Source organism: Leptodactylus fuscus, chromosome 2 (genome assembly GCF_031893055.1).
Source record: "Leptodactylus fuscus isolate aLepFus1 chromosome 2, aLepFus1.hap2, whole genome shotgun sequence".
In the NCBI taxonomy this organism is placed as follows: Eukaryota; Metazoa; Chordata; class Amphibia; order Anura; family Leptodactylidae; genus Leptodactylus; species Leptodactylus fuscus.
Window position 1 is genome coordinate 148,341,743 of NC_134266.1, and position 26,644 is coordinate 148,368,386.

General features: G+C 41.1%; 1 protein-coding gene across 1 annotated transcript in view; it reads right to left on the reverse strand.

Moving 5' to 3' along the window:
* TLCD3A (TLC domain containing 3A) overlaps positions 1 to 26,644 on the reverse strand; it is a 47,530-nt gene that overhangs the window by 13,931 nt on the left and 6,955 nt on the right. The window contains exons 2-4 of the mRNA XM_075264933.1: positions 5,590 to 5,673; positions 2,868 to 3,084; positions 22 to 117 (exon numbers count right to left, since the gene is read on the reverse strand). Of these exons, the coding sequence (XP_075121034.1) occupies positions 22 to 117; positions 2,868 to 3,084; positions 5,590 to 5,673 (397 nt within the window). The remainder of the gene's footprint in view (positions 1 to 21; positions 118 to 2,867; positions 3,085 to 5,589; positions 5,674 to 26,644) is intronic.

The window sequence follows — 26,644 nt, forward strand, 5'->3', positions numbered from 1 at the left end:
TAACTGAACCCTAACACATACCTGTATTAAAACTTTGCCAAGTGATACAAATGGTGTGCTCATTTCTGCTACCAAGAGACAACCAACATAGAAATCTCCAATATCTCCTCTTATAAACTGGAAAAAAAAAAATAGGAAAATAAGAACAATAAGATCAGCATATGTAGTATAGAAGACCTGGTGGAAGAAATGCAAAGTATGACAACTCATGTTGATACAAGTTTCTTTGCTGAACTTAGTTTAACATAATAGTAAAAGCGAAGCTGATATTACACTTAGTGCTATGGTACCACGGCAACTATTACTATAGTGGAGTGATTTTTATAAATGCACTCAGGCCTTAATACTATCGTGACTACCATTATAATATTACACAGAATATTACTGGACTAAGCAAACTTTTTATTCAGGTGTGAAAAATGCTAATAAGTAAAAATGCTTTTAAAAATGGGAGAGTTATTAGTTTATTATTGTCAGCTAACAAAAAACAAAGAACAAACTAAAGAGAAATTTAAACCAAGTCAACATTTGGAGTAATGACTCTTTGCCTTCAAAACAGCATCAATTCTTCTAGGTATACTCACACACAGGTTTTGAAAGAACTCAGGAGAAAGCTTTTTCCAAACATCTTGGAGAAGTAACTCCAGATTATCTGTTGATGTAATCTTGCTCAAGTCCTCCTTTCCTTGCAAACCTGATAAAATTGAGATTTCATTTCCAGAGCGTCTTGTTCTTCTTTATAATGAAGATAGTTCTAATGATAGTGGCAAATATTGGATGTTGTTCTGCTGCATAATAAATTTGAGGCCAATTGGATGCCTCCATGATGGTACAAACTGCCTTTTGTTACAGCCAAATTTCAAGATGTGCCAAGAAACAGGCAAGGTTTAGGATCATAGATGAAGTGGTCCTTCAAGGAAACATGTGCAGCATATGAAAACACATCATGATTAATTCCCTTTTGAAATTGGAAGATTCCCAGCAGTGTAATCTACTTACAACTGTCAGAAAATAAAGGAACCATCTACGGTTTGGAGAAGTATGGCTAGTGGGACCCAGGTACTGTTTGGAGAAGTATGGCTAGTGGGACCCAGGTACTGTTTGGAGAAGTATGGCTAGTGGGACCCAGGTACTGTTTGGAGAAGTATGGCTAGTGGGACCCAGGTACTGTTTGGAGAAGTTTGCAGCCAAAAAGCCATACCTTTGACGTGGAAACAAGGCCAAGCGAATCAACAATGCACAAAAACATTGCAACTGGGATCTAGGAAAATGGCTGCAAGTGCTGTGAACTGAGGTCTCAAAATGTGAAATATTTGGCTGTAACAAAAGGCAGTTTGTTTGCTGAAGGGCTGGACAGTGGTACAATAAAGAGAGTCTGCAAGAAACAGTAAATCATGTTGGAGGTTCTTTGCAGCAAATGGGGTTGGGTATTTGGTCAGGATTAATGATGAGATACACAGACACTTATCCATCATGCATTATAATCAGGGAGGCATCTGACTGGCTCCAGTTTATAATGCAGCAGGACAACTACCCTAAAAATACATGTCATAAAGAACTAGCTTCAGTCTAAATAAGAACAAGGACTCCTGCAAATGATAATACAGCCCCCCAGAGGCCTAATCTCAACATCAAGTCCATATGGGATTACATGAAGATAAAGAAGGATCTGAGCAAGCCTACCTCCACAGAAGATCTATTGTTAATTCTCCAAAAAGTTTGGAGCCCCCTTGTCAAGTTCCTTGACAGCCAAGTTGCAGTAACTTGGTTTTGTCACTACACAAAACCTGCCTGCTTCCTGCTCCACTCTCTGTGTATCAACTATTGAGAACAGTTGATCGATAGGGATTCAGGGTAACAAAGTCCCCACTAATTTAATATTGTTGACCTACCAACAACTAAAAGTTGGTACACTGTGTAAAATATAAAAAGAAGAATGCAATGATTTGGAAATCTCAACCATATTTTGTTCACAAGAGGGCATAGTTGAAAGTTAGTAATTTTTTCAATTCTCCAATTTAGAAATGGTTGGCAACACGGCTCAAAAAAGTTGGAACTGAAGTTGTACATATGACCACTCAGTATTAGACTAGTGGGGGTGTTACCTGGAAGTTATATCAATCAACTTTTGTCAGCAGGTGATACACAGAGAATGGAGCAGGAAGCAGGCAGTGTTGTTCTGTGTGTGGTGGCCAAACAAATGAATGGGAGCTGATTTGCAATAACCTGGTCTGACCACAATACAGGGAACAAAACTGCCCAATTCCTGCTCCATTCTCTGTGCATCAGCTGCTGACAATAGATGATCAATAGGATAGGTTAGGTCATCAACATTTTTAGCCATGAAAACAACTTTAGTCTAAGGCCCCATGCAGCAAGCCACAGCCAAAAAACGCTGCAGAATAGACCATGGTGGGAACGCATTGCGTTTCTTTCTGCAGAATTTTTCACAGAAAGTCCACAGAGTTTTCCTCAGAAGACTTTCTGTTTCTATTATATCAATACAGAAACCGCTAGCATTTCCGTAGGTATAATTGACATGCTGTGATTTACAAAACCTCAACAGTTTTTGAAATCACAGTATTTCTGCTGCAGATTTTTTTCTGCAATACGTGGATGGGATTATCCAAAATCCCATCCACTTTGCAGCTACTATAATATGCAGCGTTTTTTTGCCACAGCGAAAATGCTACATATTCACAACGTGGGCTCTCAGCCTCAAAGGATACCTTGGTTCACATGCCCTATTAGAAAATTTGGAAAATATAGAAGTAATCTGCTCAGGACCCCTTTTTTTTTTTTTTAAGAATAGACACCTTGAATTTGCATGCTAATGCTTTCTCAGTTATATTAGAAAATGTACTCACCAAAGCAATTGGCACAAGGATGGTCAGGATAGATATGTGATGAACAAGCATAAGAAAGTCTTTCCGCAGAAGGCTGTTCATTGCAGCAGTAAAATGATGTTTTCCATTCAAAACCTTACTGTCTTTACATTTATACCAGTGGCGAATATACATAACATATGTATCATACATCATGTATGGGATTATCACCCATATGTACGCTGTAGCCAGCCAGTGTCTGTGGGTTGAAAATACAGTATTAGTATACCCTTATTTCACACTTTATTAATGTCATTGTATGTGGTTTTCTCTGCACTGTTAACTGAATACTACTGCTAAGTTGTTTGCTCCTACTCTCGTAACATATTTCATATTACCCGGCAGGGCTTTGAAGAGAACAAATTGTTTGTTGGACAATAAGAATTTTTGGAATATTAAATTGAATTACTTGTACCATATCAGTGCTATGTATCAGTATGACACACAAAATTGTTTCTAATACGTATGGTGCTTACATCCATTTAATACTCCTTGCATAGAGTTGGCTTCCAGTTCACGTTCATAGTAACAAAGACGCTGTAAGGATGAAAAAGACATATGTCCATATAGTTTGGCTAATACCCTTTACAATACTGGTATACAATAGTTATGCAGTAGAAGTCAAAAACCCCATTGATAGAAACCAATTTCTCATCATACAGAAAAAAATCCTTCCCGATTCTAAATACACTTCTCAAATTATCAATAGTGCCAAAAATTGTATTGGAAGACCTGACAGCTCAAGTAAATAATCACTAAGAGGTCTTTCACAGGTCCTGGGATTTTTAGATTGTTTACCAGGACTTACTTGACTTACTTGGCTCTACTCTGAATGATCTTGACTGGGGGTGACAGCCTGATCCGCTGTCCCCTTACCATGTCCCCTCCCACCCCCCTTTTTTTTTTCTTTCCTCTACTACTATTGTGACGAGCCTGCATGGCCTAAAAATTCTATCATGGCCTGTGGCGTCCCCAGACTTGTCTAGCATCAAGCGCATCTGGCATGTCATTGGTCCATTGCATAGTTAGCTTCCAGTGGCTGATCTTGATATTTAGAGTGCCCATGTGCATTGAGAATGGCATTACATTTCTGAGACAATTACCCTAAACACAATGCAGATCCAATAATTACACATCACTATCTTTAATGACTATTAGAATTGTCATAGGGCGTTGGATTGCAAAACACTGATAACATTATGATTGAATGAGACATAAAAACACTTAGCTAGACCAGCTCTAACTTTTTCTCTGTATCTGCTAAACAGATATAGACATAACTCATCAGGATCCATGTAATAAGACGTTTATCGCACAGTATATGAATTTTATTAAATGCCACTATATGACAAAATATAGTTTGCTTCCCTAGAGTTAAAATAAATGAGGCCCCAGTGAATACTGGCAAACAGAAGCCAAAGAATGCAATATAATAGAGGCCTATGAATGGGATATGAAAAAAGTCTAAGGGACCGTTCAAATGGCTGAAAATAAAGAGGAATTTGAGGTAGACAGTTTTGATTCCCCTTCATTTTCAGCTCCTGTGGCAAAATTGCGAAGAAGAGCTTCGACATTCACTGTTGACTAAGTTCAGAAGAATGAGCATCATCAGCCGGTGTCTCACACACAGACTATGTGGCTGAATCAGCGACAGAATCTGTGGAAAGGTCGAGCAGGACACTTATTTATTTAGCGTCTATCTCTAATTACAATGAGAGGCAGAATCTGCCATCAATTTTGAGGCGGAATACCCATTCATTTCAATGGGAGACAACTAAAGTATGGTATTTGGCTATCTGTGGCACTTCCATATAAATAGAAATCTGTTGCAGTTTGAGCGGTCATATCACCACTGATCTGCAGGTTATCTCCTATGGGGGATAACTTGCTTTCCTGGGAAAACCCCTTTAAGAGAGTAGTGCTGACCTTAAGCGGGGGAAGCATGAGACAATGTTTGTAGTGAGATAGAAAAAAAATCTAGCTCCTTCTCCCCCTTTCTTCACGAACATGGTACCAAAGGAGGATAATAGAGAGACTGGAAGCATTGTTAGACCTAATGCTTTGGAAGGAGGTAAGTGAAAGCACAGCGGCAAAGGAATACAAATATGGCAATCGTGTGGCCCCTGGCTGCAATTGGAAATCACGAGCACACCTCTGTCTGTGATGCTTGAGACAGAGTTTATTGAAAGCAACAGCTAAGGGGCCAAATGACTAGGATTGCATCTAGCACTGATCCTGGATGTTGGAACAGGGTATCAGTGGTATGTGACAGCTGACATTTGCTGTTCAGCCCTGGCTATCAGCAGCATAAGTGTAGAGTGCAGGCTTTCATAGTAGACTGCCCCACATCTGAAACTACTATTCAAAATTTTGAGCCACATTGCTAAGCTGCAAACTGGTAATGAATAGATCTAATCAGCTTCTTCTACTTTGGTTCATCTTCTGAATTCTTTTGTCAGCACAGATAATATCACAAAAATTTTGACTAATATATGGTAATGTATGACAACACTTGTATGGAATCAATACTCAATATACGTAGAATATGAATATTCATGTAGGATACCTAAACAAGCGAAGTAATGAAATGTGTTGTCAGTAACCAAATATTTCTCATCTTATGCATACCTGGGAGAGGTTAGATCTCTTAATATGATAAAAAATAATATTCAAATGATAACTTAATTTGTTTTCTTGCACTTACCTGCTATATTTCACATCTTTGCAAGAAGTGATGACAATTATCCCACAAACAGCAGCAATAATTCCATGAATAGATGAAACAATTCTGAAAAAGATGAAGAAAAAAACAAACAAAAAAAAAAAAAACCACACCATGAAATGTGTCTTTATATTTTGTCAATCTGTACTGGGCAGTACAGAGTCATAATAAGAATCCACTATCAGCCATACTGATTTTATATAGAGGCATATGAAGGTGTTTCGTGCGTACGTTCCACTGAATCCTGTATAATAATGACAATGATTTTAGTGGCAATAACACCTTAATATAGTGCATAGAGGATGCCATCATAAGGAACGCTTAGGACTAGCTCTGTGCGCTAACCTCTGTATGAGGCCTTATAGCTAAAGCCCCAATTCAAAGCATTTCTACAATACTCTTAAAGAAACATGTTTGGAATGATTGAAGCCTAACTAAAGGTGTAGCGGGATGGGGGACAATAACTCTGTTTGAAGGGGCCACAGGGGACTACCGGGGACCATAATACTGTGTGAAAGGGCTAAAAGGAACAATAATACTGTGTGAAGGGGCCACTGGGGACAATTGGGGACCGTAATACTGTGAAAAGTGGCTTAATGGGGACTATTATGCTTTGTACAGAGACCACTGTGGAACACTAAGGGTGCCCTGAATCTGAAAAGGTTGGGAAACACTGTTATAGTACAGGGTTGCCTTGGGGGTGTTAAAGGGGTTTTCTGAGTAAAAAATGTTTTGTTTTTTTAAAGTGTCTATTAGTGCTATTAATGGGTTAATTAATGCAGCCGTATACTTTTTAGTGTGTTTTGACCGATTTCTGGGTGTCTCACAGCTTCTGTGTGATGTAAATCCAGACTTATCACATTCATCTCTATGTGACAAAGTTGTAATTACTTCATATGGCAACTATAAAGCAGACAGCATGGATGTAAACTAAGAAGCTGTATCTTCATATATCTTAACAGTGCTGGACCCCACGATCTTTTAATATACTGAGGAATTAAGGGACGTTATTAATAAACGGGGCACATATCATTAATTTAAAGATGCACACAGGGGGTTATTATTCATTTCCAGGAGAGTTTATATTATAAAATTTGGCAGAGCAGCAGGAAGGAGATTTTGTGTAGGTGAGGGCAATGTGGGTCAGGTGCCTGGAAAAGTAAGAAGCCAAACAGGTCTTTGTGGCAAGCTTTACAGAAAATAGTCACAGGTAGAAGAAGTAGTGGTCATGGCTGTCTGATGCAGATGGAAGAGATGGGAAATGGGAATGATTACAGTCCAAAACATAACCTGTAAGTTGCTAATTTTTTCCTGTACTGTATTCATTCAAATGGTCTGCAGAGCCCAGTGTATAGCCTGTATTTACCACTATATGGTCACCCCTACCTACACCTCTGAGCCGATCTCTACAGAAGACTTGAGGTACGCTGATAATACTGCGATCTCTGCCTTCAAATTACAAGAGTCCAAAAGACTAGACATTGGGAGATACCTGTCCTCATACTGTAGGGCAGCTTTACCTGCCCCTGTGTCTAACAGTAATAGGTGAGATCACAGTGATCAATGCTGGATTTCTTTCCCTGGCCATCAAAATACAAACTTTATAGAATAAAGGAACCAAAAACCATTCTGTAACATACTAGGCTTTCAGCCCCTTTGCGAAAAGTGATAGACTATTACAGTGAATGCCGGGGTTTTAAACTTTCTATTTCATTTTCGGCAATGGAACATTCCTCCCGTGGGGAGTTCACAGGAACTGTCCCTTTACCATGGCAGGCTGGAAGACTCTCAGACCTGCCATAGTAATAACTATTGAATCCTACATAGGTAGGCTTACATAGGTATATTGCCATAGTCTATGGTATAAGCATTAAATAGCGCCATTTTGAAGTACATTTTGTCCTGCAAAAAATAGTCCCTCATAAGACTCAGATTTCAGAAGATAATGAAAAATCTGTGTCCTCAAGGGGTTAATTGAGATCCAGTCAAAGTGATCTTGTGATATGTCATAGATACATGAGAATCGATTGCACTAGTAAAGTCTGTCAATCCCAGATCAGCATTCATATCCAGAATAAAAGAAGTCTATTGAAAATTCAAACCTTTCTTGGCACTGCTTAAAGATTCCTGTTACTGAGAATTTGTTGTTAGTATGAATGTTTGACTCAATGACAGTTTTCTTAGAATGTGGTGTCAGATGTTCAGTAACAAAAAGTGCCAAGTCCATTGTCAAAATTAGTGGGGACCTGAGGTCACAGACTTCACCATTTTGGTTACATTGCCTCTATGTAATAGTACGTAGCAGTAATATTCGCTTTAATGACCTCCTGCCGGGTTCCCCACTGGTCTCTGCTTATTCGTTTCTCTTGAAACACAAGAAATAAACACTTAGACAATAAATGTCTGAAGTGTTGACCCGGCATTTCCTGTATGTCAGGAGGGACCAGGAAGCAGAGACTGGCGAAGGAGCCACGTAGCACCAGAACAGGAGTGGCAGTGGATTGGTGTAGTGAATATGCCTTTTGTTTAAGGTCTGCACACCATTGTTGTTCACTAGACAACCTCTCTAACTCCTGTACATACAAATATATTCATTAAAGATGTATATGTAAGATATAGGAATAACCCTTACAAAGTCACATTGCATTGTTGGACGCTACAGCAGTATCCTTTTGTTCTTACAAGGTTATATTGATAACATGTTTATATTCGTGAATGAATGAACAGTGCAGTAGTAAGTAAAGTTAAGAAAGGCCTACACACATACAACTTAGCACTCTCCTACTAACAAGGCTCAAGATCAATGTTATTTAAATATGGTTTGACCTTACAATGACTGCCCCTATCTGTAAGTTATCATGGTGTTATAACAATCCCCGCCTGAAAGACCTGATAACAGTCCAACTGCAAATAACATATTCAGGAACTTGAAATAAAGCATATGATCTACAACTGTGGAAATCCATACACACTAAAAAGGGACACACACAAATACCCTTTTTAGGATACAAAGTTACCCATACTGCATAGCACATACAACAAAATCACATCTGATAATAAGAATAATAGAATGAATCAACTCTCGAATCTATTCTTTAAGAACATTTTGCATGTCGCCTCCTGGGCCGTTGCATCATGACCCCATGTCCTAGTCCTTCTCTTCACTGCATAAACTGCCAATGCTGTCTTCACTGGGATCAAAATCCTGTGCATGCGCTGTACATGAGCACAATACGCTAGTGTAGGAATAGAATAAAGATGGCCACCAAGCATGCACTGTCGGCTCTGCCTTAACCCAATGTGGCAGAGCCGACAGCACATGCGTTGTATTTCAATCCCGCTGAAGATAGTATCGGCTGCTTGAATGCCCAGGAGTTGGCATTCAAGGTATGATGACAAAGCTGTGCTCGGAGCACAGGGGGAACATCCCCTGTACTCCCTGAGCATCATTTGCATATATGCTAAAAGTGATTTATTTCAAAAACAGAGGTGTTCAAGACTGAACCAAAGGTACGAGTAGAATAGCCCTTCTAAAGGCTATACCAACGTGTGCTTAGTTTAAAGGGGCTCTATCCTTGGGAAAAGTCACTTTTAGATAGGCTATTTCACACAAACCTTTTGTATGTAAATTGCCTCAGTAGATTTTTAATAAGTCTTTTTTTATTTATATGTTAATTAGCCTTCTCCGAGCACTCCGGAAGTGTCTGTGTGCACTGTCTGCTCTGTGTGTGTGAGACCAGAGAGAAGAGTCATCAGCAGCAGCCTCTCTGCTCTCACACACACAGAACAGACAGTGCACACAGACATTTCCGGTGCATGGAGAAGGCTAATTAGCATATGAATAAAAACTGACTTATTCACAAACTACTGCAGTGATTTCCATACAAAAAGTATGCGTGAAATAGCCTTTCTAAAGGCTTTGCAAGGATGTGCTTAGTTAAAAATGACTTTTCCCAATGATACTGTAGAGCCCCTTTAAAATACATATCCCCCAATGATAGATTCCCTTTAAAAGTCTGACAAGTGTAAGTGTGATTTTTCAGATTTACCAGAAAATATTCCAAACTGAAGAGAGTACTTCAAATCTGAGTAGGATTTTAAAAGCCTAAATATTATTGATCGCAAATTAATCACCCCATTTTGAAAACTGCACCCTTCATAATTGAAAACCACATTTAGGAAGTTTGTTAACCCTTTATGCATTTCACAAGAATTAAAACAATAGAGAGATGAAATTAAGACATCACCTTTTTTCAATAGTATGTTCATTCAGCCCTAAAATGTACACATTCACAAGGGGTTAAAAGAGAAAATGCATCACTAAATCTGTTCTACAATTTCTCCCGAGCACAGAAATACCTCACATGTGGATGTAAACTGCTATTTGGGAACACAGCAACACGCCAAAGGGAAGGAGCGACACTGCGTGTTTGAAAAGGAGATAATGCTGAAATAGTTTTCAGGTGTCCTGTCTCCTTTGCAGGGCCTCTAAAGCAACAGTACCATGAACATCCTCTGTGACCACATTTTGAAAATTACACCCCTCACAGAATTTATCAAGGGTCATAGTGAGCATTTTTAACCTAAAGTTGTTTCACAGATTTTATTAACAGTGGGATGTGTGAATGAAAAATTACAATTTTTCCAAAAAACCTTTAATTTTTTCATTTTCATGAAAGGGTGAAACAGAAAAAGCACTCCACAGTTCGTTACAAAATTTCTCCTGACACTAGGTTCACACTAGCGTTCGGGTCTCCGTTCTCAGCTTTCAGCTTTGCATGCAGAAGACGGAAAGCTGTCAGAGCGGGTCCGGCCGTGAGCAGCGGTGAGCGTTTTATGCTCTCCGCCGCAAAACCGGTTTATTAAAATCGGACACAAAGTACTGCATGTCCGACTGTGTCCGATTTAAAAAAAAACAGTGGTTTCGCGGCGGAGAGCATAAAGCGCTCACCGCCGCTCACGGCTGGACATCTTTCAAATCCATTCAAATGAATGGGTATGAAAGAGTCCTGCAGGTTTCCGTCTCCTGCCTCTGTTTTGTGCAGGAAACGGAAAGCATAACGGAGACCGGGCACAGATGTGAACGAGCCTTGAACTTGTCAATACCACATATGTCGTAATCGTAATCTGTTGTATGTGTTAGGAGTATTTAGGTTCTTTACTTTCTATTTTTCTTACCTGGGGAGTTTTTGGCTGCGCAGTGTCTGGGGTGGCATCCTGGCGCTGCGGGGTTGTCCTGTTGTGAGTATTGGTGCACACCTTCTGACTTGCACGCGCGCACTGCTGGTAGGCAGCTTTATCTCCTGGTTGATTAGTCTGTCCTCCCATTTGCACCTGGGAGGAGTGGTCTCTACTCTGTATTTAAACCCATGCCTCCCATGGTTCTGTGCTGAGTGTCGCTTTTACAGAGCTAGGCCTTAGCAGGAGGAGTAGGTGGTGATCTGGGATAGAGGAAGTTCCGTGGTTGGTTTTTGGGAGGTTTGGGTGAACTAGTTGGTGTGTGAGTTTTCCCTTCTGTGTTCACCAATCCTACCTCTGTGTGTAATTGACTGTGTGAGTGAATTGCCTTATCCTTTGATTTCTACTCAGTTTCCCTGTGTTTGTTTCCTAGTGTAAGGTTCCTTCCCATATTGGTTTGGGGGAATCCTTTCCCACATGTTTCCTGTGTGCTGCTTGTGTTGTTAGTCAGCGCACACCCTTGTCAGTCCCTGTCAGTAGCAGCTTCACTTGTTCGTTAGGGGTGACCCCCTTTAGTCTCCAGCCCCTAGAGATCTTATAGGGCATTCCTTCTCCCACTTCCCTCTAGGCCTACGGTATCAGTGAGAGAGGAGCTGTCGGGGTCAGGCTTAGCCTGAGTACAGCCGACCCACACCCGTGAGGCAGGGACCGGGATAGCTAGTGGGAGTAGTGCAGGGCGAGATTTCCTACTGCTGGTCCTTAGCCCCGTTGCAGCTACCTGGACTGACATAACAGTATGGGTACATAGCAGTGCTTAGAATGAGCTTTATTTGGAAGGCAGATTTTGCTGGAATAGTTTTTGGGTGCCATGTCTCATTTGCAGAGCCGCTAAAGTACCAGTCAATGGAAACCCCCAAAGAGTGACTCCACTTTGAAACTACACCCTTCAAGGAATTTATCAAGGGGTATTATTTTCAACCCAAAATTGCTTCCCAAAAATTAATGTACAAATAGAAAATTTAATTTTTTAAAGAAATATGCCATTTTAGTGCCCAATATGTTGTGCCCACTTTGTGTCTACAGAGACAAACACTCCTAAAACTTTCAAGTAGGTTATCCCGGGGAATAAAAAAGTTGTTTGTATAGATGTAAGCCACTGTTTGGGTAAACAGTAGAGTTCAGAAAGAATACTGCACCTTTAGCTTTTGGAGTATACTAGGACTGGTTTCTGGATGCCATATTGTTTTTGCAGAGTTCTAAAGGTGCCAGTAAATTGGAAAACCCAAACATGGCTTCCAAAAACTAAACTATTTAAATCTGTGCCCAAATAAAGCCACTTGGTTCTCCTTCACATCTACACCCTGCTGTGTGCCCAAACAGCAGTTTATGCCCACATGTGTGACACTTTTGTACCCAAGATAATGTACTTAATGCCATATGTGGGTATAATCTGCTGATTGGCTATACAGCCGGGCACAGAACAGAAGGAGAGCTATTTCGTATTTTTGAAGCACAGTTTGGCTTTTGGACATCATGTCACTTTTGCAGAGCCCCTGGATGCAGTGCCAGATATGTTGCGCCCATCTTGTGTCAGCAGAGACACACTCCCTATAAACTGTTACGCAGTTATCCTGGGCACAACAGCCTTTGGAATGTTCGTCTTACACAAGCTGTGTACAACACACTGTGGCAATTTTTCCAGAAACATATTTCATTGCATTTCTCACTTTTCTCCTCTGGATAAATTCCTTTAGGGTTGTAGTTTCGAAAATAGGGTCATATGTCAGAAGATTCCACTTTGCTGGTATTTCAGGGTTCTGCAAATGTGGCATGGCGTCAAAGACCAAACCATCTAGATCTGTACTCCAAAAACCAAATTGCGTGCCTATCCTTCTGTGCTCAGCTACAGTCCTATGAAAAAGTTTGGGCACCCCTATTAATCTTAATCATTTTTAGTTCTAAATATTTTGGTGTTTGCAACAGCCATTTCAGTTTGATATATCTAATAACTGATGGACACAGTAATATTTCAGGATTGAAATGAGGTTTATTGTACTAACAGAAAATGTGCAATATGCATCAAACCAAAATTTGACCGGTGCAAAAGTATGGGCACCTCAACAGAAAAGTGACATTAATATTTAGTAGATCCTCCTTTTGTAAAGATAACAGCCTCTAGTCGCTTCCTGTAGCTCTTAATCAGTTCCTGGATCCTGGATGAAGGGATTTTGGACCATTCCTCTTTACAAAACAATTCAAGTTCCGTTAAGTTTGATGGTCGCCGAGCATGGACAGCCCGCTTCAAATCATCCCACAGATGTTCAATGATATTCAGGTCTGGGGACTGGGATGGCCATTCCAGAACATTGTAATTGTTCCTCTGCATGAATGCAGAGTCGATTTGGAGCACTGTTTTGGATCATTGTCTTGCTGAAATATCCATCCCCGGCGTAACTTCAACTTCGTCACTGATTCTTGAACATTATTCTCAAGAATCTGCTGATACTGAGTGGAATCCATGCGACCCTCAACTTTAACAAGATTCCTGGTGCCGGCATTGGCCACACAGCCCCAAAGCATGATGGAACCTCCACCAAATTTTACAGTGGGTAGCAAGTGTTTTTCGTGTAATGCTGTTTTTTTTGGATGCCATGCATAACGCCTTTTTGTATGACCAAACAACTCAATCTTTGTTTCATCAGTCCACAGGACCTTCTTCCAAAATGAAGCTGGCTTGTCCAAATGTGCATTTGCATACCTCAGGTGACTCTTTGTGGCGTGCTTGCAGAAACAGCTTCTTTCTCATCACTCTCTAATACAGCTTCTGATTGTGCAAAGTGCGCTGTATTGTTGACTGATGCACAGTGACACCATCTGCAGCAAGATGATGCTGAAGCTCTTTGGAGGTGGTCTGTGGATTGTCCTTGACTGTTCTCTCCATTCTTCTTCTCTGCCTTTCTGATATTTTTCTTGGCCTGCCACTTCTGGGCTTAACAAGAACTGTCCCTGTGGTCTTCCATTTCCTTACTATGTTCCTCACAGTGGAAACTGACAGGTTAAATCTCTGAGACAACTTTTTGTGTCCTTCCCCTGAATAACTATGTTGAACAATCTTTGTTTTCAGATCATTTGAGAGTTGTTTTGAGTAGCCCATGATGCCACTCTTCAGAGGAGATTCAAATAGGAGAACAACTTTCAGTTGGCCACCTTAAATATCTTTTCTCATGATTGGATACACCTGGTTATGAAGTTCAAAGCTCAGTGAGGTTACAAAACCAATTTTGTGCTTCAGTAAGTCAGTAAAAAGTAGTTAGGAGTATTCAAATCAATAAAATGATAAGGGTGCCCATACTTTTGCACTAGTCAAATTTTGGTTTAATGCATATTGCACATTTTCTGTTAGTACAATAAACCTCATTTCAATCCTGAAATATTACTGTGTCCATCAGTTATTAGATATATCAAACTGAAATTGCTGTTGCAAACACCAAAATTTTTAGAACTAAAAATGATTAAGATTAATAGGGGTGCCCAAACTTTTTCATAGGACTGTATGTACCCAAACAGTAGTTTATACCCACATATGACATTAATTACATTATCCCAGGTACAACAATATCATACATGTGGGCATAAACTGCAGTTTGGGAACACAGCAGGGCACAGATGTGAAGTAGAGCCATTTGGCTTCTGAAGAGCAGAACTAGATGTTTGGTATTTGAAAACTGCAACCTTAAAAGAATTTATCAAGGGATGTAGAGAGCGTTAGTTTTCCCAGATGTGAATGCACAGAAAATAGTGGAAAGTTAATATGTAAGCTATACCAAGTACATTGGGAAAACCAAATTCCCTACTATTTTCCTAGTAGCTCCAATGACTGGGAAAGGGGGATCATTCTAAAGGGGGGGGGGGGTTACCTCTGGTATCTTTTCCCTCATACGTTCTAAATTTGGGTGTTACCCTGATATGACTGCTGCAAAATAGGGCATTATACCATGTGGGGTCACTATACTATGTGAGGGCACACTGTGCGGAGGTGCTAAGGAAAACAGTGTTTGGGAGGGCACTAGGAGGGATTATACGGTGTGCGTTGAGATTGTCTGCGACCTCCCCCATAATCCACCTTCTGGAAAATCCTGAATACACCCCTGAATAATATTATCCTATAACTGCATTCTGTGTCAAAGAACTAGAACCCCTTGCTCATCTACTTAGCTTTATTTCTTACAATGCCATTACAACCTCTTCCTAATAGAATATCATTCTCTGTCTACATTGAAATATTTTGGTGACAGATTTACTATAGCATTAGTCATGCCAAAGTACATCTCTGTGACTGGTCAACTGTACAAACTAAACAAATCTGTGTAACAGGCATTACACAGGCAGGCAGATTTGGGCTAATCTCATAATACTTTTCCTTGCTGTTTTGATAGATATATTTGCCAGGTGCTGGGTATGCATGTTACATACAAAACAGAAACTGAATTCAGGGCATTTGGTTTCCTGGTTTTACCAGATGCTGTTGTGCCATAAACTACATTTCTAAGCAATTTAACAATCCTCATCCTTGAAAAAATCTGCTCTTAACCCCTTCCCGAGATGCGCCGTAATAGTATGGCGCGTGTCGGGTCTGTAACTATGGCGACCGCCCGGGAGCCGGACGGCCGTCATAGCCGCCGGGTGTCTACTGCTTTAAGCCCCTGACCGGACCGATCGGAGGCATTAACCCCTCCGGCGCATGCTCCAGGGCCGACCCCCCGTTGCCATGACAACCGGGAGCCTTGTTAAAGGCTCCCAGCCGGTCTGCAAATTCTCTCTTTTGCAGGCTGGTGTATACAGCCTGCAAAAGAGATGATGCTTTTTTGCAATGCATTGCAATGCATTAGCATTGTAATGCATTGCATTAGTGATCAGACCCCCTGGGGTTCAACACTCCTAGGGGGTCTAATAAATGCAAAAAAAAAAAAAAAAAAAAAAGTAAAAAAAAAAAAAATATAAAAAAATATAAAAAGTATTAAAAGTTCAAATCACCCCCTTTCCCTAGAACAGATATAAAAGTAGTTAAAAACTGTGAAACATATACATGTTAGGTATCCCCGCGTCCGAAATCGCCCGCTCTACAAATCTATAAAAATATTTTTCCTGTTCGGTAAACGCCGTAGCAGGAAAAATAGTCAAAAGTGCCAAACCGCCGTTTTTTCACTGTTTTAATTCTGATAAAAATTTGAATAAAAAGTGATCAAAGCAATAACATTTCCCGAAAATGGTAGAACTAAAAAGTACACCCGGCCCCGCAAAAAAAGACGCCCTATGCATCCCCGTACACCTATGTATAAAAAAGTTACGGCCGTCGGAATATGGCGACTTTTAGAAAAAAAATTTTTTAACACCGTTTTGGAATTTTTTTTAGGGGTCAAAATGTAAATAAAACCATATAAGTTTGGTATCCCTGGAACCGTACCGAAACACAGAATATAGGGGACATGTCATTTTGGCTGCACAGTGAACGCCGTAAAACCAAAGCCCGTAAGAAAGTCGCAGAAATGCATTTTTTCTTCAAATCCACCCCATTCTGAATTTTTTTCCTGCTTCCCAGTACATTATATAGAATAATTAATGGTGGCATCATGAAGAAAAAATTGTCCCGCAAAAATTAAGACCTCATATGACTCTGGGAGCGGAGAAATAAAAAAGTTATGGGGTTTAGAAGGAGGGGAGTCAAAAACGAAAAACGAAAATCAAAAAATGCCATCGGCGGGAAGGGGTTAAAAGTGCAGATAAAATAGAAAAAAAAACAAAAAAACACACACACACCATCAATAGGTTTTCAGCATCCCCTTGTTAAAAGGGTTTTCAAAAATCACAATATTAATGGTCTTTTGTTAGGGCAGACCATAAATATCAGATCAGTAGTGCTACAAGTGGTGATCCCATGAAGATCATCTGTCTTCATACCTGTATGCAAAAAGGAACCAAAAAACGGACAACTATGCTTTGTACCACATTTCAATGTGCTTTAGATACTTTTTGTGTTTCTGTAGACAACGGACGTATCTTAAAATGTGACAAAGTGCACCCAAGCTATACCAAAATTTGGGGCATACTAAGCTGATCAATAGGTGGGGGAAAAAAAAATTAAAGAGAAGTATAAACCATGTCTAGCAAAATTTTCCTTCTTTCTTAGAAGATTTATTATTGTTTGTATTGATAAAAAGCCTGGAGACTACTGAGAATTGGACGTGATCGAGAATTGTAATCTTCTCATTGTAGAATTTGGAAAATTCCCTGTGTGGTACATTCTTTGAGTGAAACATATCAGTGAAAATAACATGTCATTTCAAATTCAACATTTAATAATACACAAATTAAAAAAAAGAGAGAATATCCATATTGATCAGTAAATGTACAAGTGTCCGCATAGGCATCAATAATCATAAACAGTATATATGTGATACCATAGAGCTGGGTGTATACTATATGGGGTAAGGTGGAGGAATTACCAAGTTTCCAAGTTAAAGGGGTTTTCCAGGCAAAAAAAGTTTCGTTTTTTTTTTTCTTTTAAAATGTCTATTGGTGCTATTAATGGGTTAATAAATGTACCTATAGATTTTTTAGTGTGTTTTGGGTGATTTATGGGTGTTTCAGGGAGCATCTAGTTTCCCCTACTTTAGTTTACATCAGGGGTCTCAAACTCAATTTACCCGTGGGCCGCTGGAGGTAGAGTCTGGGTGAGGCTGGGCCGCATCAGGTTTTCCCCAAAAAATTTTTTCTAAAAGTTGCCTTATTCTAACACCCGTAACTTTTTTATACTTCCGTGTACAGGGATGCATAGGGTGTCTTTTTTTGTGGGGCCAGCTGTACTTTTTAGTTATACCATTTTGGGCAATTGCTTTTGCTTTGATCATTTTTTATTCAAATTTTTATCAGAGGCAAAACAGTACAGGAAAAATATTTTTTATAGATTTGTAGAGCTGGCTTTTTCGGACACAGGGATACATAATGTGTATGTGTTTCACAGTATTTAACTACTTTTATATGTGTTCTAGGGAAAGAGGGGCAATTTGAATTTTTAAAACTTTTTAATTTTAACTGGTTTTTTTTTTTGTTTTGTTTTTTGCATTTATTAGATCCCCTAGGGGTCTTGAACCCCAGTGGGTCTGATCACTAATGCAATGCATTACAATGCTAATGCACTGCAATATATTTAAAAAAAATAGTAATTTCTTTTACAGGCTGCATAGAGCATTGCAATGCAGCAGCTACTGGAAAATTTCTAAAATTAAAATGGCCGGAATTTTGGTGTGCAGTAAATGCTGGGTGCTGGGGAAGGGGAGGGGGTTTTGGTAGTCTGTCTGCCCCTTCCCTGAGCTTGAGGACTGGGTTTTTTCCCCCCACTTGGAACTCAACCTGGCTGAATATAGCATATCTGCAGTGCTCCTATTAACCCCTTCCCGATGGAATAGGAGCACTGCAGATCCCCTATATTCAGTAGACTGGGCACTTTCAGACACAAGGATACCTATTGTGTATGTGTTTCACAGTAATTTTCTACTTTGAGGGCGGGTTTCAGTTTCCTGCCCGAGAAACTGGGCAGAAGACGGAAACTGGCAGGCATTTTTCAAAATTGTCCGCTGGTGAGCGTCTTCTGCTCTCTCCGGCGAAATTTATTTTTTTATTTTTTTAACCGGACACAACATCGGACATGCAGGACTTTGTGTCCGGTAAAAAAAACAAAAAAAAAAACAAAACAAAAAAAAACAAAAAACGGTTTCAACGCGGAGAGCAGAAGATGCTGACGGGCGCTCACCGATGGACACTTAATGCCGGTTTCAGTCTTCTGCCGACAGAAAACGGAAACCTGCATAATGGAGATCGGGCTGGTGTGAACCCGCCCTTATATGTATTCTAGGGAATGGAGTGATTTAGAACTTTTATTTATTTATATTATATTTTTTGAAAGCTTTTTTTTTTTTTTCTTCACTATGTTATTAGCCCCCCTAGGGGACTTGAACCTGAAATCATTTGATTGTAAGTCCAATACACTTTTATTGCCGTCTATTGGAGATTCTATACATTACTACTGCGGCTGGTCTATGACCAGCCGCAATAGTAATATAGTGATGACAGGCCTGGGAGCCTTCAGTAGGCTTCCGGCTGTCATCGGAACAGGTCGGCTCCTGGGACTTCGCCGCGCAGGAGCCGGCCCCAAGGCTTGTTTTAAACTCCTTTTCTGGGGGGGGGGGGGGAATCTCCCCTGTAACTTTTACAGCGGAGTTGCCTCAGGTTCCAGACCAAAAAAAACCCATGTAAGGCCGGGGCCCCACGGGACGTAAACGCCACGATTTGTCTGCAGCGGAGACGCTGCGAGAGAAATCGCGGCATTTTACAGTGCAAGCAAAGGAGATGGGATTCATGCGAATCCCATGCCCACTGTGCGGAAAAAAAAAACGCAGTGCGGACATGCTGCAATTTTCAAAACCGTTGCGGCTTTGCAAATCGCAGCATATCAATTATATCTATGGAAACGCTGGCGGCTTTCCCGTAGATATAATGGGAAGAGAAAGTCCGGAGGAAAACTATGAACTTTCTCTTCAAAGTGCTGCGGAAAGAACCGCACTGCGATCACACAGCGGTTCTTTCTGCTTGAAATCAATGGAAGGCTTTTTTACTAGAGATGAGCAAACAGTGTTCTATCGAACACATGTTCGATTCGAATCGAACATCACGTGGCAAACTCCAAAAAAGATTCGATTCCCCTCCCACCTTCCCTGGCGCTTTTTTTGCACCAATAACAGCGCAGGGGAGGTGGGACAGGAACTACGACACCAGAGGCATTGAAAAAAAAAAAAAAAAAAAAAACGGAAAAAGTCATTGGCTGCCGAAATCAGGTTACCTCCATTTTAGACGAATAGTGGATTTCAAATCCGGGTCATATGAGAATGTGAACTTTGTGACTATGAGACAGGGATAGTTGTACAGGCAGGGATAGCTATGGATAACCTTTATTTAGGTAGGAATGTTATTAAAAATAACTTTTTGGGGCTCTATCGGGTGTGTAATTGTGATTTTTGTGAGATAAACTTTTTCCCATAGGAATGCATTGGACAGCGCTGATTGGCCAGAGTACGGAATTCGACCAATCAGCGCTGGCTCTGCTGGAGGAGGCGGAGTCTAAGATCGCTCCACACCAGTCTCCATTCAGGTCCGACCTTAGACTCCGCCTCCTCCGGCAGAGCCAGCGCTGATTGGCCGAAGGCTGGCCAATGCATTCCTATGGGAATGCAGAAACGTAGCAGTGTTGAGCCAGTTCTGCTCAACTACACAGTGTGCCGGTCAGCCCATCAGATGTAGCAGAGCCGAGGGTGCACTAGAACCCTTATGCACACTCGGCTCTGCTACATCTGATGCCCCCAGACATGCTTCCCCTGCTGTCCCAGTGTCATTCCAGGGTGTTGGTATCATTTCCTGGGGTGTCATAGTGGACTTGGTGACCCTCCAGACACGGATTTGGGTTTCCCCCTTAACGAGTATATGTTCCCCATAGACTATAATGAGATTCGAAACCCGTTCGGACACTCGAACAGTGAGCGGCTGTTCGAATCGAATTTCGAACCTCGAACATTTTAGTGTTCGCTCATCTCTATTTTTTACCTATTGCTTTCTATGTGATAAGCACGTATGCCAGCACCCATTGAAGTCAATGGGATCTGTTTTTTACGCTGCTCACTCTGAACGAGTTTACGTTCAGAATGAGTGGAGCGTAAACTCCGTGTGAAGGCTCCCTGAACCCGGCCTTAGGTTTTTGTCTGAATTCTGCAGCAGATACTGATGCTGTTACTGGGCCTGCCCTTCTGACAGTGGAGGGATATAGTTATTGAAACTAATGACACTGATATCTCTGGCACCGGGGTACATACCAGCAAAGCTGAGTGCTAAGTACATTGTCAGCTTAATATTGGTATATAATACCACCACTGTCAGAGGACATGAAATGTGGATTCTGCCTTAAAATCAATTTCATATTCTGCCTGAAACGAACCTTCATTTATCTCATTGGGAGATTTTTTTTCCTCTATCTGAAATTTTTAGCTAACAGAAAAAAAAGTAGTGTCATGCTGGATCTGCAGGCAAATTCCATCTGACAACTCCCACTGAAGTGAAAGGGAGACAGATAATTTCATTCATACAGCATCCTACAGGTTTTCTACATTCTCTTTTTCACAGAGTGTCTATATAAAACAATGATTGACTTATACCAGCATAGTGGACAAAGGAACCCAATATAAGAAATGCTTGCTCCTCCTCTGCATGGCTCATTTACATTACAACAATTAATGCGTGACTGTAAACATGTCCCTCTGGCCTACAGGCAGCAACTTATAGAGCAGCAGGAGATAAGCAGACCGATACATAGTTTTGTGGGAAAATCTCTGTTCCATCTAGTCTTACAAATCTAAAGTCCTGTTACACCTGCAGATGCGGGCATGGAACAAGTGCTCAATTTTTTTTCAAAGTCATGCAGGTATTGACCAACTTATGCTAGGTTCACACCAGCGTTCGAGTTTCCGTTTGTGGGGTCCACTTGGGGACCCCACAAACAGAAAACTAATCTGCTTAAAAAAACGCGATTTCCTGTGGAAAACCGTGGTGGACCCCCATAGACTATGATGGGGTCCATCGGGTTTCTGCCCGAAAAATGTGGAAAATTCTCTCTACATTTTGAAAGCAGAATGGGAAACGGAATCCCTGAGTGGAGATCAGGTAAGATGTGAACCTAGCCTGAGGTCTTCAGAATTTTGGCCACTTATGACACTGGACCATGTGGTCTTACCATAAAAGGAAGGCTGGCAAAAAGGGTGAGCTAATACAAGTAGACACACTGCGAGATAGATTAAGATCATTTCTCAATTCAAGCCTCCACAGCAGAGATAACATAATAAACTAAATTATGTAAATGAGCAGTATAGAGCACCAGACTGAACCCGCCCGCTGCTGCTATGTGACATTGACATCTCGTCCTGTGGTTGCACTGTATTTCACAGTATTGGCATATATGCAGTACACAGTCTCTGGCTTTAAAGGGTTGGCCACTTTCAGACCAATATGGAGACACAAACATTATTGTCTGTATAATAAAAAGTTGTGCAATTTTCCATTATTCTTTCTGTATCAATTCCTCAGTTTTCTAGATCTCTGCTTGCTTCTAGTGGATAAAAATCAGTCCATGGTCATGTGATGAAAACACATTTTTAATGACACAAGATATAAAACATACATACATGCATGAACATATGCATAATATAGTGAGAAAGTGAAGGGTGTGGTCTGGGAAGACAGGTATGTTTCAGCCAGGCAGCTAAAGGGTGTTTGATAAAGGTTCACACCAGGGAGGTCAGCTGACTAATCAAGGCCTGATATAGTCTGTGTGTGAAGACTGGGAAGTGTGGCAGCACACTGACAGAGCTGACCTGTCCAAACTGAATCTACAAAGAAGGTACTGTGCCACCCGTTGTTGTTGCCAAAGTGGGAGTCTGGTAGTCAGGCTCCTGGATAGTCACGGAGCAGTTTCTCATGTTTAGTTAGTGCTCAGCCGAGAAGGCTTTTGTTTTGTTGGTTTGTTACTTTGCAAAGGCAGTTTATGCAGCTCAAGTGAAAATAAACGCTGAACTTGAGTGTAACCCAGTCTCTGTGTCCCGGTTTCCTGCACTGCTACTAAGCATCTACCTCAGTGATTACCCACAATATATATAAGTATACACACCTCTTCAGACTCACACATTACATCTTTATTCGTTACCATTACTGAACATGAAATGGAAAGTGAAAGTAACAACATTTGACCACAGCAACTGAGTGGTTAAATGCCCCTTATCAGAGTCATCTCTGATCACGGGCAATGCTGCAGAGTCCTTGCTGTGTGAAACAGCACAGATCTGGTGGCTAGTGCGGCCACCATACTTAGTCACGTGTACCTGAATGTAGGGGTTAATATATAAATAAACAAAAATACAGCACCTGTACGTCCAGTCAGAACACAGTAGCTGCACGGAGATCGTGCAACTACTGAAGCTGGGAGCTGGCTGTAACTTCAGCCAGCGCTCCCACAGAGATGGCAGGGAATATTTATTACCTCCCCTGCCTTCTCGATCGCTGTATACACGGCTATGGACGCTGCCATAATTCAGCTGCCCTCTGACCCGGCGGTCACATGATCCGCTGGGAGCAGAGTCTTACAAGAGTAAGTTAGTTGACTGAGACATACGGGAAAAATGTTACAGCCCCCAAAACCTCACATACAAAATAAACCTAAAATGTGTCTGGTCCTGGACCACAAATTGGCCCGGTACTGAAGTGGTTAAGGATATACTTACATGGCAGAAATAGAAGAGGAATTTAAAATGGAACTCTGCCCCTCTGGCTTTCCACCACGGCTAACACTCACTAACTAACCAGTGGAGTGCCTCGTGCTGTGTGCTATGCAACTGAATTAGATGCAAAAGATTAAACAAGATTCTTATTTCTTTCAACATCCTGATTTGATCTCTGCCACCCAATATTTTCAATGGGAGGAAGATTCATAGAGAAATTTGGCAGTGATTTTGAGGCAGACTTCTCCTCGAAAATGGCACCAAATTCCACCATGTGAACATACTATTACTGTACTGTCAATGGCATGTGGTGTGTGAACATGAACAATAGCTGCCTGCTTTATGTGTCCTATATTAAGGCATGATGGTATCTCAGCACATTATATATATATTTTATATATGTTTGTAATAGATCTGTATCTAAATATACGTGAGAACAAACAGTCCAGCAACTCAAAGTGTCACATCAGCTGACAGATCTTAGTGTGAGTTAAGACAAAGACTGGATATTGCCTTAACCTTCACATTTTCCTGCCCCCAAGCTTGGCATCTAAGTAAAAGGAAGCACAATTGTCCTGGGCAACGGAAGACAGTGTTTGACATACATACATTGTAACTGTTCTTGGCTGCTCTGTAGTCATGTGAGTTTGCCTTCTTTTTCTTTGTTCTCTATCTGATTGTAATGCCTGTCTAATGTATTTGCACATTTGTCTATCCTATTGATATCTATAACATTTGTCTTTTTTTTTTCTTACCTATTCAGAAATATATACATTTTATGTACAAAAGTTTTCAGATACCTACACGTTACACCTACAGGAGCTTTTATGACGTTATTAAATCCATACCATATAAAATAAGAATCCTTTAATAGTCCCACAGTGGGGAAATTTCAGTATGTTACAGTAGCATAGTAATACAGATACAGGATAATACACAGTAATATATTATGGAAGTAGACACACAAGCTGAGAAGAGAAGATATACTAGGAGTCCATAGCAGCTAAGGAACAGAAGAAGGAAGACTTCATAATCCTTAGTTTTCTGTACGGAGTGATCTGCGCTTGGTCTGATCGCGGTTGTAAGGAAGTTGAGATAGCGCTCCTTCTCACACTTGGGGTGAAGCAGACGGTCACTTACAGTGCTGCTAAGTGCCATCAAGGTCTCATACATGAGGTGGGATTTGTTCACCCGCATGGAGGTCACCACGGACAGTATCCTTCTGTCACCCACCACCTGTACTGGGTTCAGGGGGCTCCCCAGGACAGAGCTGGCCCTTCTGATCAGCCTGTCAAGTCTATTTCTGTCCCTGGTTGATATACTGCTCCCCAGCAGGACACACCGAAAAAGATGGCTGAAGCAACCACAGAGTTGAAAAAGGCCCTAAGAAGTGGCCCCTGGACTCCGAAGGCCCTCAGCCTCCTGAGCAGGTAGAGTCTGCTGTGGCCCTTTCTGTGCAGCACATACAGGTGATCAGCCCAGTCTAGTTTATTATTGAGGAGCACACCCAGATACTTATAGGTCCTGACTACTTCAATGCATGTCCCCTGGATCTCCACCGGGGTCGGAGCACTTCTCCGTTTACTAAAGTCCACCACCATCTCCTTTGTCTTCCCAGCATTAAAGGGATTTTACCATTAAAACCTTTTTTTTGTGGATAAGACGTAGGAATAGCCTATAGAAAGGCTATTCGACTCTTACCTTTAGATGTGGTCTCTGCTGCGCCGTTCCTTAGAAATACCGTTTTTACCGGTATGCAAATGAGTGCTCTCACAGCAATGGGGCAGGCCCTAGTGCTCAAACAGCGATGAGGGCGTTCCCACAGCTGCCAGAGAATTGTCTCCAGCGCCGCTTCCTTGTTCGTCCGCAGCGTCATCTTCAATGTCTTCTTCCGTACAGGCCACGGGAAAATGGCCGCTAACAATACTGTGCAAGAAAGGGCATGTCGCTTTTTTTTCCACGAGCGGGAACAAAGCGCTTGCTTTCACTCATTCTGATTACTTCCAGTGAATAAAAATCAGTCCATGGTCATGTGATGTACATCCAGGTTACCAGGCAGATGTCCGATTACGGTGCTGTGACTATAACAAGCTGTGCACCTGTGTACTCATCACATGATCGTGGACTGATTTACATGCACTGGGAGTGAGCAGAATGACAACAAGCAGAGGTCTAGAAAACTGAGGACTTGATACAGAAAGTATATTGGAGAATTGCAGAACTTTTCATTATACAAACAACAACAATTGTCTGAAACCAGACAACCTCTTTAAACTAGACTGTCAAAAAACAGACATGTGCATAACCAAAGTGAAAACAATAGGCTATAAAAAAAAAAAATTAAAAAAAAAAATTGATGTGAATACACGTCAGTATGTAACTAACGCTAGGTTCACACTTGCGTTCAAGGTCTCCGTTCTATGGTTTCCGTCTTCTGCATGCCAGATGACGGAAACCATAGACCGGGTCCGGCCGTGAGCGGCGGTGAGCGTTTTATGCTCTCCGCCGCGAAACCGGATTTTTTTATCCGGACACAGAGTACTGCATGTCCGACTGTGTCCGGATTATAAAACCCGGTTTCGCGGTGGAGAGCGCAAAAAGCTCACCGCCGCTCACGGCCGGACAGCTTTCTCACCCATTCAAATGAATGGGTGAGAAAGTCTCCTGCAGGTTTCCGTCTCCTGCCTCTGTTTTAGGCAGGAAACGGAAACCTGAAGTACGGAGTGCCGGCGAGCCCTTAGTACAAATTCTCTTAGCATAACAGACTATGTGAAGAAAAGGAGGAGGAGGAAATATAGTCCTCTAATAAAATATATTACAAAGTTTCTTATATCCACACTATTACTATTCACTTTTTACTTATGAAAAGTGGTTTTATAATTCAAGGTACACTTTAACCCCTTCCTGACATCCACTGTACTAGTACGGTGGATGCTCTGGAGCCAGGTGGCCGCCATAGCCGCCAGGAGTTTGCTGTTTTATACAACTGACACCCATCGCTAATGCCTGCAATCGGTGGCCACACCGATCGTGAGCATTAACCCCTCTGACAAAGCTGACTGAGTTGCCGTTTTACCGGTGATTACCGGCACCCGGAGCGAGCTCCAGGGCTTGCGTCACATGACAGCCAGGAGCTTTGTGAAGGCTCCCAGGCCTGTCATTCAATTTGCTCTATTGCAGACTACTCTATGTAGCCTGCAATAGAACTGCCGATAGTTTGCAATGCATTAGTATCGTGATGCATTGCATTAGTGAACAGATTCCCTGGGTTCAAGATCTAATAAATGCAAAAAAATAAAATAAAAATATATATTATATATATCTCTATATATATATTTTTATGTAGAAATATTAAAAGTTCAAATCACCCCTCTTTCCCTAGAACACATATAAAAGTACTTAAATACTTTGAAACACATACACATTGTGTCTTTGTGACTGAAAATGCCCGCTCTACAAATCTATAAAAATATTTTTCCCGTACGGTA